The 17536-nt window shown below is 59.9% G+C and overlaps 1 protein-coding gene across 1 annotated transcript; it reads left to right on the top strand.

Annotated features, from left to right (window-relative positions):
* The first annotated feature begins 3749 nt into the window (after positions 1–3749).
* PLPP7 (phospholipid phosphatase 7 (inactive)) lies at positions 3750–15806 on the top strand. Its single transcript, XM_047098191.1, has 2 exons — positions 3750–4492; positions 14581–15806. Exons 1-2 carry the CDS (start codon positions 4042–4044, stop codon positions 14943–14945), a joined length of 816 nt encoding a protein of 271 aa, XP_046954147.1. The 5' UTR covers positions 3750–4041; the 3' UTR covers positions 14946–15806.
* Positions 15807–17536: the final 1730 nt, after the last annotated feature.

Raw genomic sequence — 17536 nt, 5'->3', positions numbered from 1 at the left:
CTTCCTCATCTCTAACGTGGGGACGGGGTGGTTAGACTTGCCCTGTTGGCTAGACGTCTCTATAATCCGTGCTCTTCTGGGCCTGGGTACGGCAGTGGGTGGCTCAGGGTGACCCATCGGATCTCTGGGGGTGCACTTGGCACTTGCCGCTTTAACCACGTATTCATATTCTACTCTGGTGTGCAGGGGTGTAGTGTAAGGATGGCCATGCCAGAGGAGTTCTGGAGAGTCATAAGATGGGGGACAAACTACCTGTCCAATAATCAGGGGTCGCTTCCATAAAGTGTGGCCCCTCCACATGACCGAATGCCAAGGAACCGTTGAAAAAAAATGGTGGGTTGTCATGGAAACATGGTCAGGTTTCTGCTAAGTGAAAAGGGTAGGGTTTTTTAAAATTTTTTTATTAGTTTTCTTTATTTTTGAGAGGCAGAGAGAGAATGCATGTGGGGGAGGGGCAGAGAGAGAGGGAGACACAGAATCGGAAGCAGACCCCAGGCTCTAAGCTGTCAACACAGAGCCCGACGCAGGGCCCGAACTCATGAACCGTGAGATCGCGACCCGAGCCGAAGTCGGACGCTCAACCGACTGAGCCACCCAGGCGCCCCAAAAGGGTAGGTTATTTTTTTAAAGGGCATGTAATCCAACCATATTTTTAAATGCATTTCTGTGCAGAGATGATATCTATAGATACAGTCTGTTTAATATAGATTCTTTCTGGTTATTAAAGTAATACTTGCTTTTGTAAACTATTTCCGTAACCGGAGAGGGGACCCTTTATAACCTGACCGCCCTCGTGTTAACAAGGGGTGGTCGCCAGGCAGTGGGATTACACCTGTATCATCTGTATTTATTGAGTTTATTTGAACAGGCATGTAGAACCTTGACAGTAAGGAAAAAATAAGGGTATCGGTAAAAGTATACTGTTTTATAAACTGGCTAGTTATTTCATGGGTGTGTATCCTCTCTAATTAGACTTCAGGAAAAGATCAGTGACAGCATCGATTCAATGAGTGAATGCATTCTGAGAATTCTTTTTTTTTTTTTTAATGTTTATTTATTTATTTTGAGAGAGAGGGAGAGTGCAGGGGAGGGGCAGAGAGAGAGGGAGAGAGAGAATCCCAAGCAGGCTCTGTGCTGTGCTGTCAGCGCAGAGCCTGACCGGGGGGCTCGATCCCGTGACCGTGAGACCATGACCTGGGCCCAAATCCAGAGTTGGATGCTTAACTGAGCCACCCAGGCGCTGCTGAATTCCGAGAATTTTTGAGAAGTAGGACTGTGTGGCCTATGGTAGGGCCTCGTAAAGGGGTGGAGCCTGCTTCTCAGCTGTCTGAGAAAGTGAACAGGGCCACCCTACCTGAGAGAGGAAGGAGCAGGTCTCAGGCTCAGTGAGCCCCTCACACCACCCTTCCTTCAGCCCCCCGCACCCCCCCCCCCCAGGATGGGGAACAGGGGCCAGGAGGGCTCATAGGACTTACTCGTGGTCACTAAGCTGGAGGTGGCCAAGCCAGGGTTTGAACCTGGGGCTGCCTCACGCCAGAGCCTCCCCTTAACCACTCCTGGGTCAGAGCGTAGCTGGACTCCGCGGACTTCTTCAGCATGGGTCCCACTGTGGCCCTCAGAACCTGCTGGCCGCTCTGACCAGACCGAGATGCTGACACAGACCTCGGGGTATTAATAGCCCCAATCTGGGCTAGGCTCCTCTTCTCCTCCTGAGGCCAGCCCAGGTCATGGGCCCCACGCAGGGAGAGGGAGATGCGTGCCCTGGTGGAGGACTGAGCGAGTGTGCCCAGGTCCCTGCTGTCTGAGGGATCCGTGTCTGGACGCCCTCCTGTTCCACCCCAGGGGCTGGCTTGGGAGTTGAACCTCCACCCTTTTGGGCTGCTTGGCTGGAGGCCTTCATGCCTCTGAGCCTCAGCTTCCTCATCTGTAAAATGGGGGTGGTATCACAGCTTCACAGAAAGGCTGGTTATGGGGCGTGAAGGAGCTAGAGCACACAGCTCAGTACATTGCCCGCCACCCACGCATTCCGAGCACATCTGCATGTGTAGCTGTCCAGGAGCCAGGATGAGGCAGCCCGGGTCATCAGTGCTCCACCCAAGAGGCTGGGACGCCACCCAGTCTGGAACATCGTCTTCTGTGGCTGCGTGATCTGAATGGAACAGTCTGGAAGAAGGATGCCGGGGAGTCTGCAAGGGACCCCGGACTGAGGGCTCCTGGAGTCTGCCTTCGCACCAACCAGGTATGGCGTAGGTGTGGGTCCTTCTGAAAGGGACGCTCAGAAGTGAGACGAGACTGGGCCTTTTTTTGCCAAACAGGATCAATTCCTAACCCATAGGGTTGAGGGCTCACTGTGGGGCAGGGACCCTGCTCAGCATTTAACAGACGTCATCTCACTGACCTCACAATGGCCTTTGAGAGGTAGACGCTAATATTCCCATGTTACAGGTGGAGACACCAAGGCCCAGACGGGCCACGTGACTTGTTCAAGATCCCACGGCTTAGTTGGTGCCGGATCCCAGGTCATCCCCCATTTGTCAGACTCTGGAGACCATGGCTGGTGCCCTGTGGCCAGAGAGCACTCACCTCCCCACCTTGGAAGGCTCTGAACCTGGTACCTAGAGGCTGTGGGGTGTCACGGGTGGGCTCCATGATTGGAAGGGAAGGTCACAGCCTCCTGCCTCCATCCCAGCTGGATGGACAGGCCCTGAGCTGTGAGACCAGGGCATTCACTGCTGAGCCTTCTGGTCACCCTATATCAATGGCTTTCCCTTGAGCCCAGGCCCAGCCAGCCCTCAAAGGGCTGTGGAGACTTTGGGTTCCTGTAGTCACCCAGGTGGGGACAGAGAGGCCTGACTCAAACCTCAAGTCCTCAGCTGGGCCCTCTCAGCCTGCCCTCTTTGGCTCCCAGCCTCTCTTGTCCTTCTGCGTCATGCACCGGCCGCACAGGCCTCTGGGACTTCACGTGGGGTAACCTGTCCTCCCACCGTGATTCTCAAGACAAACCGAGGCTGTGGTTCTGTGACCCTATCCCACGTCTCTGCACCTGCAATCATTTCCATGTCATTTGTCTAACCCCCCCCCCCCCCCCCACTGAACTGAGCTTCCCGGGGACAGGACGGACCTGTCATTTGTGGCGTGTGCCAGGCCCCTCGGGTCGCATCAGGCATTTGATAACCACTGGTGGGCTGTCTGAAGCTGCTGGAGTGCCCCTGTCCTTCGAAAAAACTCTAAGCAGTGGAGGCAGCCTCCAAGAGGCAGATCCATTACCAACCGATCACCCAACCCTCCCTCTAATGGAAATCAGATCTTACAGATTATTGCCATTTGATTGGACTCTCATGCACCGAAGCCAAATTCAAGACTGATCAAAAAATAGGAATAAAGCCCCAACCTGCCAGCTTAATGAAATGTTGTCACGGGGGGGGGGGGAGGGGGGGGGCTGGGCCCGGCCCCAGCCGACCCAAGATGATGCCGTCAGTGACGTCCTTCACTCCGTCTGGTGCCCGGGGAGGCCTTTGGCGTGGCCCCACTGTCCAGTCTGTGGGACGGGGTCCCCGGGCCCAGGCCAATGGGGCGGGCGGGCCTGGCTCACAGGGGTCCGCGCTGCTCCGAGGGAACCTGGTAAGAGCAGGGGTTAGTTCAGGGCCTGCGTCTGGGGGCCTCTGGGCCAGGGCAGCGGGAGGACTACATTTCCCAGACTCCTCCAGTCCCGGGGAGTGAGCCATTGGAAGATTTAAATAGCCCAGGCCCCGAGGCAGCGAGGCCGCAGCTGTGGACTCGTCCGCCTCCCCGGTGGCTCCATTGGCGCTGGCCCGCATCGGTGGGCTCGATTGGCCGCGCAGCTGGCACTGACGTCCCCGTGGAGCCCGGTGGCAGCTGGAGGTAAACAGCCATGTGCAATCCTGCACTCTATATTTAACAGCTGCTGCGGAGAAGGCAGGGAGGCAGGGAGTGGTGGCGGGATCCCCGGGCGGCTCCCGTCTTCGGGGAGAAGGCCTCCCAGCCCGGCTGGCACCGGCCCTCGTGGTGCGAGGCGTCACCATGCCAGCCTCCCAGAGCCGCGCCCGGGCCCGGGACCGCAACAACGTCCTCAACAGAGCCGAGTTCCTGTCCCTGAACCAGCCCCCCAAGGGCGCCCCGGAGCCCCGCAGCTCGGGCAGGAAGGCCCCGGGCCCCTCGGCGCAGCCCCTGTCCCCTGGCGATGGGGCCCGCGAGAGGCGCCAGTCACAGCAGCTGCCCGAGGAGGACTGCATGCAGCTGAACCCCTCCTTCAAGGGCATCGCCTTCAACTCCCTGCTGGCCATTGACATCTGCATGTCCAAGAGGCTGGGGGTGTGTGCCGGCCGGGCCGCGTCCTGGGCCAGCGCCCGCTCCATGGTCAAGCTCATTGGCATCACGGGCCACGGCATCCCCTGGATCGGGGGTACCATCCTCTGCCTGGTGAAGAGCAGCACACTGGCCGGCCAGGAGGTGCTCATGAACCTGCTCCTGGGTGAGTGTGCCCGCCGTCCGCCACCCGCCCCGCCAGTTCCCCCGGGAGGGAGCCCACACCACCCCGCCCCGGCCAGCATGAGTGGGGCCCTCAGAAGCCGCCTGGAACCATCTAATGAGGTTAGGCAGGAAGGGTGCCCCAGAAACAGGCAAACCTCCAGCCTGGGAAAGAGAGAGCCGGGGATGCGCAGGCGGGGGCCCCCCTCCAGAGCGGGGGGCCTCGAGAAGGTGGAGGCCCTGAGGGAACCTCCAAGGAAGGGCCCGGCTCTTGGCAAAGTGCCCCCACTGCCCCAGAGGCGGCTTGAAGGGAGGGGGTGCTGGAGGATGTGGCCTCGAGGGAGGCCGTCAAGAATCTGGTGGGGGTCCTGGAGCTGGGATCCTGGTAAGTGTCCAGAGAGGGGGAGCTCCCATCCCACGGGTTGGGGTCCTGGAGTTCCTAGGCTGCTTGCAAACAGGGCTTGTGAGCTGCCCCCATGCCCCCCCCCGGTTGGTTCAGAGCCCCTGCCTGCTGCCCAGGCCTGGGGGTGCCGGAGGTCCAGTCTGGGGCTCCTGCCCACTTGTGGCCGCCTAGAGTCCTTACCTGCTGCTTCCCTAGGTGAGTCGCTGGAGGAACCGGCCAGGTGAGCTGGTGCTGGTTTGTTTTACCACCGTCTCTGCTGCCGGTATCTCTCCGTTTGGCACCGTCCTGTGCTGGGGGACCCACTCCCCTCCACTCGCAAGGTGACACCGACCCCCATCCTGCGCACCTGCAGATCCCCAAGGTGCTAGGGGAACCCCGGCTTCCACCCTCCACGCCGGGCCCACGTTGGTCCCCTCGGCCCTCTCAGCGCGGCCACCAATTTGGGCACAGGCGGTCGGAGGTCTCAGGCCAAGCAAACCCTGCCGAGGGAACCCAGCTCCAGAAGGGGGGTAGTAGGCTGGGCCACCGACAGCTGCGATCCCAGATGAAGTTAGGATAATGTGCATCTCGCTGCTTAGGTCTCAGAGGGTCTGGGGCTGGACATGCTGTGGGTGGGACGTGGGGAGGAGGAAACGGTCAGGGGCTTCCTTGCAACCCCCCCACCACCACGTTTTTCCGTTCTTCTTATTAAATCGTTTACGTGACTTGTTGTTTCTCCCGAATAGACAGTCCCACGTGACTGGTGCTATTATCGCTCCCACTTTACAGATTAGGAAATTGAGGTTCCTATAAATAAAGCAACCTGGCCAAGGCTTCGGGGCTAGAGATTTGCACCGGGCCCGCCTGACACCAGGCTTGTGCTCTTTCCAGGCGCCCTGCCACGGGCTTCCCGGGGCAGAGCCCTGCGCTCATTATCCAAGGTTTCCCTGGGGCTCTTACAGCCCCAGACAGAGCAGCCGTTCCAGAAAGCCGTGTTGGGAGTTAGGTTGTCTGGTGTCCGAGGACAGGGGTGAGAAGGGACCCTGAAGCCTCCCTCTCAGCCCTGCTCCCTAGCCCCTGTCCGCAGGTCCCTTCCCTGGGTGAGGTTGGAGGTGATAAAGCTGTATTTGTAATGTGTTCAGTGTTAACTGTGTGCCCAGCACTGCGTGAAACACACCTTCGCTTCTAATCCTCTCACAGTCCCGGAAGGGAGAAGCAGCATCTTCCCCTTGTAAAGAGGAGGAAACTGAGGCACAGGGCGGCGGCTTGCCCATGGTCATGCAGCTGGTCAGAGACGGTGCGGGGAGCACTTCTAGCTTGTTAAGAGGAGGTTTCTGGCTCATTCCGGCAACCAGCAGCTGTGGGCCCAAAGGCACCTGCTTCAGATTCGGGATGCCTCCCTTCTCGAATAAGAATGGCAGTCGTTCTTAAGTTTTTAAAAACCTCATTCATTGAGCTTCTTTGTGTACCGAATACGATGCCATGAATGTCCTGTATTTCATAATCTAAAAATACTTTTAACGACTTAATAAGCATTCGTGTGCCCGCTTTACAGATGAGTTAACCGAGGTTCAGAGGGGTCCAGGGACATGCCCACTCCACACAAGCGTTAGTGGCAGGCCCAGGGAGCAAAGCCACGTCCTCCAGACGGCAAACCCTTTGCCTCCCCGCTCGCCGTCAGCCCGCAGGCTGCGGGTACCACCCCATCGTGCCAGAAGCATGAATACAGCAAGGAGGTGAAGGGTCTGGGGGGAAGTTTTCCACCTGCCAGCACCTTCGCTGGTGTATCTGGGCGCTAAGAGCACAGAGAAATAGGGGCCTGGCACAAAGCAGCCTCTCAACAGCAGGTGCTCAGAGCAGGCAGAGTGGTCCGTGGGCTCCACTCACTCTGTGGGGGTGCAGACCGAGCCCCTCAGTTCCGTGGCAGAAAGCAGGTAGCCAGGGTGGGTTCAGTGCAGAGTTCGGTCTGTCCTTCAGTCTTTGGGGGGACGGCGGGGGGTAGCTTTCCACCCTAGAGCACAGGCTCCCAGGTCAGACTGGGCTTTTTCCAATCCTTCCCTGACCCTTTCTCTCTGTGAACTTGTTCAGGCCAGTTCCCGTCTCTGAACCTCAGTTTCCTGATCTGTACGTGGGGCCCCAGGGCTTAGGGGAAGCTGATAAGGCACTTGGCACAGTAGGTTGCAGGTGAACATCCCAGTCCTGCCCTCCTGCCCTGAGCACTGGGGCACCTAGCTAATTCCCGGGGGCAGTCTCTGGGCTGGGAGCGGAGGCCCCGCCTGTGTAGTTGGGACCTAGGCTCCCTGCGGCCCCAGAAGGGAAAACTCAGGTGCCCTGGGAACTGAGAGTTCTAGCCGGTCACCCTGGGAGCGGTCCCAGCTGGGCCAGGAGGAAGTCCTCTGCACTGCCTCCCCCACCTCCGTGTTCCCTCCCCCCAGGGCCATGCTGCCCAGCCTGGAGAACAAGCCAGAAGGGGTCTTAGCAGCTGGCAAAACCTTGGACTCCAGAGTCGGCTGGACCTGGGTGCAAATCCTAGCCCCGCTGTGGGAACTCGGACACGTGACTTTGCCTCTCTGAGCCTCATTTTCCTCATCCGGCAAATGGGTGGCTGGGACAGCTCACTGAAGAAGCACGCGTGAGCAATCGGCTCATACTAATGCCAGTTAACGCTTGTGCAACTCTGCATAGCACTATCCTTGCCCCATCGCCATTATCAAAAGCAGTCCTGGGTCCCCCCCCCCCCCCCGCCCAGGCCCCAGACACCTGTGAGATGACTCAGTCCCCTCCCTCGGCCCTCCCCTGCAGCGTCAGGTTTGATGATCCCACAGAGAGCCATGCGATAGGTGACCTAGGCCAATCCCAGCTCACCAAGCCCATCCCGGTTTCTTCGTGGGCCTGTCCTTGGCGGACCATGCCTCCCATGTCTTGTTGCCATGATCTATAAAAGTGCCTCTATTGAGATTGTCCTGTCTATTAAAATTTTAGCCATTTTAAGTGTTCATGGCCATTGAACACATTCGCAATGTCATGGAGCCATCACCACCGTCCGTCTCCGGAGCTTTTCCTCTTCCCAAACGGAACCCCCATCTCCATTAAACGTTGACTGCCCAGCCCCTGGCACCCACCGCTCTCCTTCCTACGTCTCTATGAACGTGACTTCTCTAGGGGCCTCAGAAAAGTGGAGTCACACACCGTCGTCCTTCTGTGTCTGGCTGATTTCACTTTGAGTAATGGCCTCCAGGTTCCTCCGTGCTGTAGCGGGCATCAGGAGTCGCTTCCTTTTCAAGGCTGAGTAATATTCCGCGGTATGGCTACGCCACGTTTTGTTGACCCGTCACCCATCGGTGGACACTTGGCTTGCTTCTGCCCCATGGCTGTCGCGAACAGCGCCGCCGTGAACACGGGTGCGCAAGTCCCTGCTTTCGGCGCGTTGGGGTAATTTTTCGAAGAACACCCGCACTGTTGCCCGTGGCCGCTGCACCATCCCACCGGCGATGCACGAGGGCTCACGTCTCTCTGGGTCCTTGCTAACGCCCACTGGTTTCCGGGTTTTGATAATGAGCGTCCTGGTGAGCGTGCAAAGTGGTATCTCGTGGCTTTGAGTTGCATTTTCCTTAATGATCAGTGACGCTGAGCACTCTGTCATCATATCCTCTTCTAGCAAGGGAAATTCGAACATTGCGAGGACAGATGACCAAAACAGTGAGGGCTTCCTTTAAACCCCCTCCTCCCCAGGAATAACATCCCCTGCGGCTTGGGTCACGGGCCTCTGGGCGCGTGTGACAGCCTAACTCTGGGCACATGCTAACATAGCGTAGGTTTCTCAAATGACCTCCTGCAGTGTTGTTCCCAGCAAGGCCTCCTTCTCACAGGACCCACCGGGCCATGAACGTGCCCTTTGGGAACGTGGTCTCAGCCCCGCGTCCCTTTACCTCAAGCTTCAAGGTTCAGAAACCAGAACTGGCCCCTCAGCCTTGCAGCAGCCCTACACCCACCCAGCCCCCTGTGCAGACCCTCTGTATAATCTGTGATGTCATCTCTCCCTCACCACCCACTGGGTCCGCTCTTAGCGACGCCTTGGTGACGACCGCCCCCCCCTCCCTGCCTGCTGTCCCTAATTGATGGCTACCTAGGCTGACCGGCCTTCCCATCTGGAGCTCTCCTGTGGAGCCGGTGGCTGCCAGATCTGTAGGGAGAGAACATTCCCTCGCCTTTTCCTGGCTTCGCTTGTCATGTCTCTGTGCGGCTCAGTGAGACATCGGTCCCTCCACGGTGGGGGGGGCCTTCAGCCGCCCCCTGACCACGCACCGTCCTGACAGCTGCCCTTGTGGCCATGCGTGATTGGGCAGGCTCCTGTCTACACTGCCTGGTGCTCAGCTGAGTGAATAGATGATGCTGTCAGAGTCCTGTGCCTGTGGCTTTGATTTCCTTGTCCCCCAAGAGTCTTTGGAGAGAGCTGGAGCCGGCCTTGGTATCTGGATTCTTCAGATGAGAAAGCAGATCGTTCAGGCCAGGGGAGGTAGAGACAGGCCAGGGCCCTCGCATTGCCTGCCCCCCCCCCCCGCCAGGGTGCCCAGGGCTGGGGGCGTGGCTCTGGCTGAAGTCAGGGGCTGCCCAGGTCGGGAGAGGTGCCGGGCATGGGCACATGCGTCTACACACACACACTGCTCACACCGACAGAGTGGAGGTCCCAGTGCTAAAAGGCTAGAAGGTTCCCACCTACCCTCGGGACACCCGCCCCCCACTCCACCCCTCTGCTCGCTGCGCACCTCCCTGAGAGCTACATCCTGCTGGAACCGTGCACTGGTTTTTTAAAGAGATTTCGCATGCCTGTGCTGCAACACACACGAAGTTGACCACGTGAACCATCTTTAAGCGCTAAAATGCAGCGGCATTAAATGCATTCGCATCGTAGGTAACCGTCACCCCCACCCACCTCCAGAACTTTTCCATTTTCCCAAACTGGGGCTCTGTCCCCACTTACACAAGAACTCCCCATTCCCTGCCTTCACTTGAGAACGTCCCCAGGGTTCGTCCATCCCCCAACCCTTGGTAACCGCTGTTTACTTTCCGTCTCTATGAATTCGTCTATTCTAGGGTGCCTCCTAAAAGTGCAGTCATGCACCACTTGTCCTTTTGTAAAAATAACTGTTTAACAATGTGCCCAATAACGCCTGTTCGTGGGAAGAAAACGATTAAATGCAGGATGACAGAAAGACAACAAAAAAAAATCACCCTCGTCTTCCTACCTAGAGAGAAGCACTCTTAACCAGTCGGTGGAGCCTTCCGGACTTTGTGTCTCTGCGTATAGACACATTTACATCTTATTTTATAAGAACGGCATCATACTGCCAATCCCGTTTGGTACTTGTCCTTCTCCACTTAACAAAAAACCCCACAGGGCTCCTTCGGTGGCTATAAATACACACCTGCCTCATCGTTGGCCGTGGCCCCGGCACGCCATTGTCTAGACTTGGCCACGACACATCCCATCCGTCTCTGACTCAAGGGCATCGCGTTGGTGCGGTCCTCGGTGTTAGGAAGACCGTGAATCACGGTGCGTATCCCTAATTATTTCCCAAGGAGATATTCTACGAATGGAAGAGCTGAGTCAAGGAAGTCCGGTCGCAAAGGCTTCTAGGTCTGAGGCCAAATGCCCTTCAGAAAGTTTAGAGGGATTGGTGCTGCCCCAGAGCCCTGCCGGCCGGTCCCCCAGCTCCTGGAGGAGTTGGAATGGGGGGCTAAGAGGCAGGGTCGGCCCCCGGGGCCGGAAGAGCTGGGACCCCTCCTCCCTGCCCCAGCCAGTGAGAGTCACGGCCCACAGACCCGTCCCCTCGCCGGCCAACAAGGAGCCCCCACCCCACCCCCGCCCTGGTCAGGCCGGGTTTGGCTCTCTGCCGAGCGCACAGCCTCCCCCTTCCCACCTCCTGCCCAGCCTGATTCCCCCATGCTGGAAAGCAGCTGAAGCTCCACGGGGGCCAGGAGAGGTCACCTCAGCCATTCCTCTGCCTCCGGGCAGACACACACGTGCACACACACACACACACACACACACACACACACAAGCGGCCAGCCACAGGCAGGCAGGAGGCCTCAGGAGCGGCCAATTCCAAATCTCCCATGATAGCAGCTCTTTTCTCAGAAAGCTCTGGCCCCTGGCCTCGGCCCTGTGACCCCCCTGGTTCCGCAGGCAGCACAGGCCCCCAAGGTCTCTGGGGTGGGGAAGGACAGGGGACGCTGAGATAGGTCTCTCGCCCTGCTCTGAGGCGGGGAGGCTGCCGGGGCAGCAGCGCCTGGGGAACGGCTGTGCCTCCTGCCTGGGGGCCCGGACATCTCAGAGCCCAGCTTGCTGAGAGGGGCCGGGAGTGGAAATGGCTACAACCGGGATGGTGAGGGAGGCCGAGCCCTGTGTCCCAGGTGCCGTTTATGGAGCGCGTCCTGCGAGCCGCGCTCTGAGTGGCCTCCGGGACTTTGTCAATGAGGGGAAGGGAGGCTGGGAGAGGCGGACGTGCCAAGGTCGTGCGGTCGGCAAGCAGCTGACCTTGAAGCTGGCCTCTGATTCTGGAGCCCAGGTGCGTGCACAGCCACTGCCCTCGTTGACCGCAGGGGGTGAAGGCCCGGGGAGGCCAGGTGGCCCGCTCTGCTCGCACGGCGCGCCAGGGGCGACGGGCTTCTGCCGCCGTCCTGCCCCTCTCCCCCGAGCATCCTGCCGGGCCGACCTTCCCCGTCGGCCCCCGTTGCCAAGGCCAGGAGGAATGTAGGTCAGGGAAGTTGACAGTGCTGTGCGATCGGAATTCACGGAGCCCTGAGTGACGGCTCCATTTGCTTCTATTTCTGGGCCCTAGATTATGCGCTGATAGTGTAAGAATCATGGTCACAAGGAGGGCTGGCCGGGGTGCTGGAGGAGGGGCGGGCAGCCCCGTCCTGGCAGCAGGAGGTGGGGTGGGTGGGCAGAGGCCCAGGGAAGGCATCAGCTGTGCTGGGGAGCCGTCCTGCCTCTTCCTTCCTCCAAGCCTCAACACCCAACGGCCACAGCGTGGGGACTGGGAGACCACTGTCCCGTTATAGAGAGGAACTCTATAACCAGTGCTTACTGCCCACCTGCTACCTCGGCCCCACGGCACTCGGCCAGCCGGGCTCACCAGCCCGGGGCCGGGCCCGTGCCTGACCTACCCGAGAGCCAGCCGTGCCCAGGAACTGGAGGTCCAGTGAATGAATGAACAAGGCATAGGATGGGCGGGGCCAGACGGACAGCCAGCGGCAAAGGGGTAGAGTCTCTACCTCGTTATGGCCTCAAGAGACAGAACCGGCCAGAAATAGCAGCGGATTCCCCATGGCCCAGTCACAGGGGCGCCTGGGTGGCTCAGTCGCTTAAGCATCTGACTCTTGCTTTTAGCTCAGCTCACGATCTCATGGTTCGGGGGTTCAAGCCCCACGTCAGGCTCTGCCCTGGCAGCATGGAGCCTGCTTGGGATTCTCTATCTCCCTCTGTCTCTGCCCCTCCCCTGCTCGCTCGCTCTCAAAACTAAATATTGAAATCAGGGGACACAGGTAGCCTCCGAGGCCTCTGTGGGGGGGGGGGGACCGGGGAGGGTCCCCAAACGGAGCCCCCCCCCCCAGCTTCTCCACAGGGCCGCCTCTCTTATCTGTTCCACACCCTGAATCTTCGTATTTGCTTTCGACGGGGAAGAAATGCTTGGCTCCTAAAAAGTGAGGAGGGTGTGGGTCTAGCTCAGTCCTTGGCCTGTGGTTCCTGACCAGCCATGACGGGGGCCGGGGCATGTGGGGAGACCCGGGCACAAGCCCTTCGTGCCTTCAGCCACCAAATCTGAGGATGCCAACGCTGCCCCCTCCCTCCTGCCTTCCTCTGTGCACACCTGCTCCAAGATTCACGCTTGTCTGGGAAGGCAGCTTTTAAACCAGCAACAGCCTGCCAAGGTGATGAGCCTCGGTTTCTGGCTGAGAAACTTGGTCACCAGTTGGACAGACGACTATGCCTTCCAGTGACTAATGTCGCGTTTGGCTCCTTCTCAGGGCCCGATCCTGGTCCACATTAACCCCCCAGACCCCAGCAGCCCACCCGACACCCAGGCTGTGGCTGGCCACCACCCAAAGCGCCAGGGAAGCTCTGATTTCCCTGCGGGTGGCGGAGGTCTCGGAACAGGCGTCGGGTAATTTCGACCCTGGGGGGAGCCCCAGAGAAGGAGACACTCTCACCGACGCACCTGCTGGATGCCGGCTGGCCGCCAGGATCAGGCCGGCTGGGACTGAGAAGTAATAAGGGCAAGTCCTGAAGGACGAGGGAGAATAAGTCGGCGGGGGAGGGACAGGGCGGAACCTTCCAGAAAGGACGAGCCGCAGGTATGAATACTCCGACCTCTAAGGCTTGGTCTTGTCCTCCGTAAAAGGGGGACGATATGGTTCGGCTGCTGCCGCGGCCAATAGTGTGACGGTTCCTCCAGAAGTTACCAGCTAGAGTTACCATATCACCGTGCGACTCCGCCATAGGCCTGTCCTCACAAACACCGGAAACAGGCGCTCGGCAAATACTTGGACGCGAGCATCCGCAACAGCCAGAAGGTGCAAGGAACCCAGACGTCCCCTGACAGGCGAACAGATACACAAACGGCGGGGGGGGGGGGGGGGGGGGGTGTCCCGGCAGCGGACTGTTATTCCGCTTTAGGAATAACGTACCAACGCATGCTGCGTGGACGGACCTCGAACACACGATCCTGAGTGAAAGCAGCCTCACACAAAAGGCCACGTGTCTGACTCCCTGCATGAGAAGTGCCCACGGGAGGCAGATCCGTAGAGAGAGAAAGCAGATCGGTGGCAGCCAGGGCTGGGGGCAATAGGAGAGGGACAGGTCGTGTCATGGGTCCCGGACTTCCTTTTGGGGGTGAGAAGCGTGTTTTGCAACTGGGAACTGGTGGATGTACAGTCCTGTGAATGTATTTTTTTTTTAAGTGTATTTATTTTGAGAGAGAGAGAGAGAGAGAGAGAGAGAAGGCGTGCGTGGGGAAGGGGCAGAGAGAGACAAGGAGAGAGAATCCCAAGCAGGCTCCGAGCCGTCAGCACAGAGCCCGACGCGGGGCTCGAACTCACGGACCGTGAGATCATGACCTGAGCCGAAGTCGGTGGCCCAACCGACTGAGCCCCCCCAGGTGCCCCAACCCTGTGAGTGTGTTGAATGCCACTGTGTTGAATGTCACCTTCGCTTCTCAAAACCAGGGATATAGTCGTGTGCTGTTCCCAGGACCGCAGGGACGTCAGTGAGGTCCTTCCAGAAGAATCACCAGCCGGGGTTGGTGGGTCAGGACCGAGGCCCTCCTCAGGGGCCCGTGCTGCCCCCGATCACCCGCTCTGTCGTGCTGGCACCTTTACCGAGCCCCGTGAACAAATTGGGTCCGGGCCCTCGCGGAGCACGTGTGGCGTCAGGGAAGAGAGACGAGTGTGATGCTGAGAAAGCGTGTGATGGGCCAGGGCTTCGGTAAACGGGCGGTCGGGAGGCCGGTCTGCCGAGGAAAGGGAGGGCCCGGGCCGGGTGGGCGTCCCAGGAAAGGGCGTTCAGGTACAGCACAGGCAAAGGCCCTGGGGTAGAAACGCGCCAGGGGGGTCAGCGTGGCTGGAGCGAAGGAAGCAAGGCAGGGCGGGGGTGCTGAGGTGTGAGGGGACGCTGACGGTCCCTCGGGGCCTCTCCCTCTCGCCCACAGCTCTGCTCCTGGACATCATGACGGTGGCCGGCGTGCAGAAACTCATCAAGCGCCGCGGCCCGTTCGAGACGAACCCCAGCCTCCTGGACTACCTCACCATGGACGTGTACGCCTTCCCCGCTGGGCACGCCAGCCGCGCGGCCATGGTGTCCAAGTTCTTCCTCAGCCACCTGGTGCTGGCCGTGCCCCTGCGCGTCCTGCTGGTACTCTGGGCCTTCTGCGTGGGCCTGTCGCGCGTGATGATCGGACGCCACCACATCACGGACGTCATCTCGGGCTTCGTCATCGGCTACTTCCAGTTCCGCCTGGTGGAGCTGGTCTGGATGTCCTCCAACACCTGCCAGATGCTCATCTCCGCCTGGTGAGCCGCCTGCTTGGGGCTCCGGGAGCCGAGAGAGGAGGCAGGCGCGGCGGCCGACCGGCGGCCTCACGTCCCCCGTCGCGGTTGGAGGCTGGCGACCGCGGCCGGGCCGCCGGGAGGCTCGGCGCGGCCGGCAGGGGCGGGTGCTCTCTGCCCCTTGGCCTGGACCGCGCGTGTCCTCTCTGGGCCACGCTTTGCTTCCGCCACGGAGAAGGCAGGCGAGAACTAAAGGCGGCGGGAGCGGGGCCGGGTCTTGTCCCGTCCCTCGGTCGCCGTCACGACCGCTGAGTGCTTGGCTGTGCCCGCCGTGCCCACAGCACGATGCCTGGCAGAGCGCCCCCCACCCACCCACCGCCCAGCACAGGTGCCACTGCCATTAACGGTCATCGGTAGCTCAGGGCAGCACTTTCCGAAGGGCGCCCTGCCGGCAGCCAGCCTGCAAGTCGCTTTGGGAAGGAAAAGGGTTTTGTGGTCAAATAAACTTGGGCAATGCCGCGCACCGTGCCCCCGTGCCGGACGTTCACGAGGGCCGTTGTCGCCACAAAGGCTCTGACACGTCCTGTGCAAATGCTTCCTGTCAAACTCCGTGTGTCCTCAGCGCATTTGACCACAGACCCCTTTTCTCGAGGAACAGCTACTAACCCCCAAAGAACCGCCGTCTCCTCAAGCGCGTTTTGGGAGAGGCCGCCCGGGAGCCGGAGGGCCTGAGGCGCGCGTGGGCCTCTCCCAGCGCCTGCGCAGAGCTCACGGCCGCGGGCATCGGTGCCGCTTTGGCCCCCAGGGGCCGGACTCCATGTGACCTGATAGGTCGTTTCCAAGTACCCATCATGGATGTGCATTTCATGTGACAATACAAGGCGATATGCAGCGGACCCCTCTCCTGCGTGCTCTCTCCTCGTGTGATGCAAGTTTCCAGGCAGGAGGGTCTCTGTTGACACAAAAGGGTGGGATGTCTTCAGCCCCGGATGGGCCGTGGTGTCAGGTGGTCAGAGGTTAAGGGGCTCCTAGATTTTTCCGGGCTGGTTGGTCGTTCTCCCTGAGGTCACGATGCGGGGGCTCGAACTCACACACTGTGAGATCGTGCCCCGGGCTGAGATCCAGAGTTGGACACTTAGCCGACTGAGCCACCCAGGCGCCCCCATTTTCACTTACATCTTAATCACATCTGCAAAGACTCCATTTCTGAATGAGGTCACATTCACAGGCGCTGAGAGTTAGGACTTCAGCATATTTTTCGGGGCCCACGATGCGACCCATAACACCTACGATCCTTTGGGGGAGGAAACCGCCTTCCTCTCTCAGCCAGGCCATGGGGACAGGGCAGAACATTCCCGTCTGCAGAGGGGTCCAGCTGCCCGTGGTGAACGGTGGGTGGGGGGGGTCTCCGGACCCAGAGCACTCCACAGACCTAGCCCTCGGGCCTGACTACCCTCCCCTCCTGCTGCAGGGAACCCACATCCCCCCTTCCCCCCCCACCCCCGCCTGGGACTTGCCCCAGCAGACAGGACCCGCCCTCCCTCCCCAACCCACCCCCCCAAGGCCCCGGGCTTCTCTCCTGAGCCTCCAGTGTTCCCTTTGCTGCTAGAGGTGTGGGACACCTGCACCTTGTCTCTTCCCTTGAGGGGCTCTGGGGCACCCACCCGGCCGGGCCACCACGATTTAAACCCCCAACTTGCCACGTTGAACATCGGCCGCTTCTGGAGCCTTTGAAATACATTCTGCGCGTTTCCACGGACGCTCCCAGGTGGCGAGCTTACGGGATGCGGAACAGAGTGGGGTGAGGCTGTCTTCCTTCTTCACCTCGCCCCTACCCTGGGAACCTGCCGTCCACGGTAGATCCCGCTCCAGCTTTGGGCTGGGGACGGGCCCACGTCCCCAGCAGGCACACAGGTCCCCAAGGGCTCTGCCTCTGCAGGGGGTGGGTGGCGGTCTCTGGAGCGTCTAGGATGAGAGGGGATGCTGGAGAATGGAGGCCCCTCGGCGGCCCCCCTAAAGCTTAAGGGGAGCCGGTGGCACCCCGAGCGCCTAACAAATGCTTAAGAGGAAAGGCATCCTGGGAAGCCTTGTCTGGAAGGCACATGCTGTGGGGTGTCAGTTACACTGGGTGCTAGAGACCCAGGCTCAGGCCAGTGCCAGCTCTTCCTGGCAGCGGTGACATCCCCTCTCGGAGCCCTCGTGTCCTGATCTGTCAGACGAGGATGACAGTGATCCCTGTGAGGGCATGCGTGACCCCGGGGCGCCCTCCGTGGGGGAGCCTGGCGTAAGGTCTGTGCCCGAGGATGTCACCCTGGCATCCTGGACGGACCCCTCTGAGGGAGCCCACGAGAGCGGAGCTGGGGGCGGGGTTGGGACGAGGCTGTGAATCCTCAGGAACCCGCCATCCCCCCACTGTTTCTGGAGAGAGCCTGGGGGCGGGGACTGGGGGCAGGGGAGACGAGGGGACAGCTTCCAGAGCCCCAGCGATGCAACCGGAAAGTATGGGTGTGTTGTCGCATGGGTATAGGGACCGCACTCCTGTGACCAAAGCCAATACCTGCTCCCTCTTTTTTTTTCCTGGTGAATTTTAAGAAGTGATGTTTGAATGGTAAACCAAGC

The sequence above is a fragment of the Lynx rufus genome, unplaced genomic scaffold (assembly GCF_022079265.1).
Source record: "Lynx rufus isolate CCGP_SWC_20201006 ecotype Redwood Valley unplaced genomic scaffold, mLynRuf1.p SCAF_44, whole genome shotgun sequence".
NCBI lineage: Eukaryota > Metazoa > Chordata > Mammalia > Carnivora > Felidae > Lynx > Lynx rufus.
The sequence above is the reverse complement of the archived record's forward strand: the minus strand, read 5'-3'. Positions and strand labels throughout refer to the sequence as shown.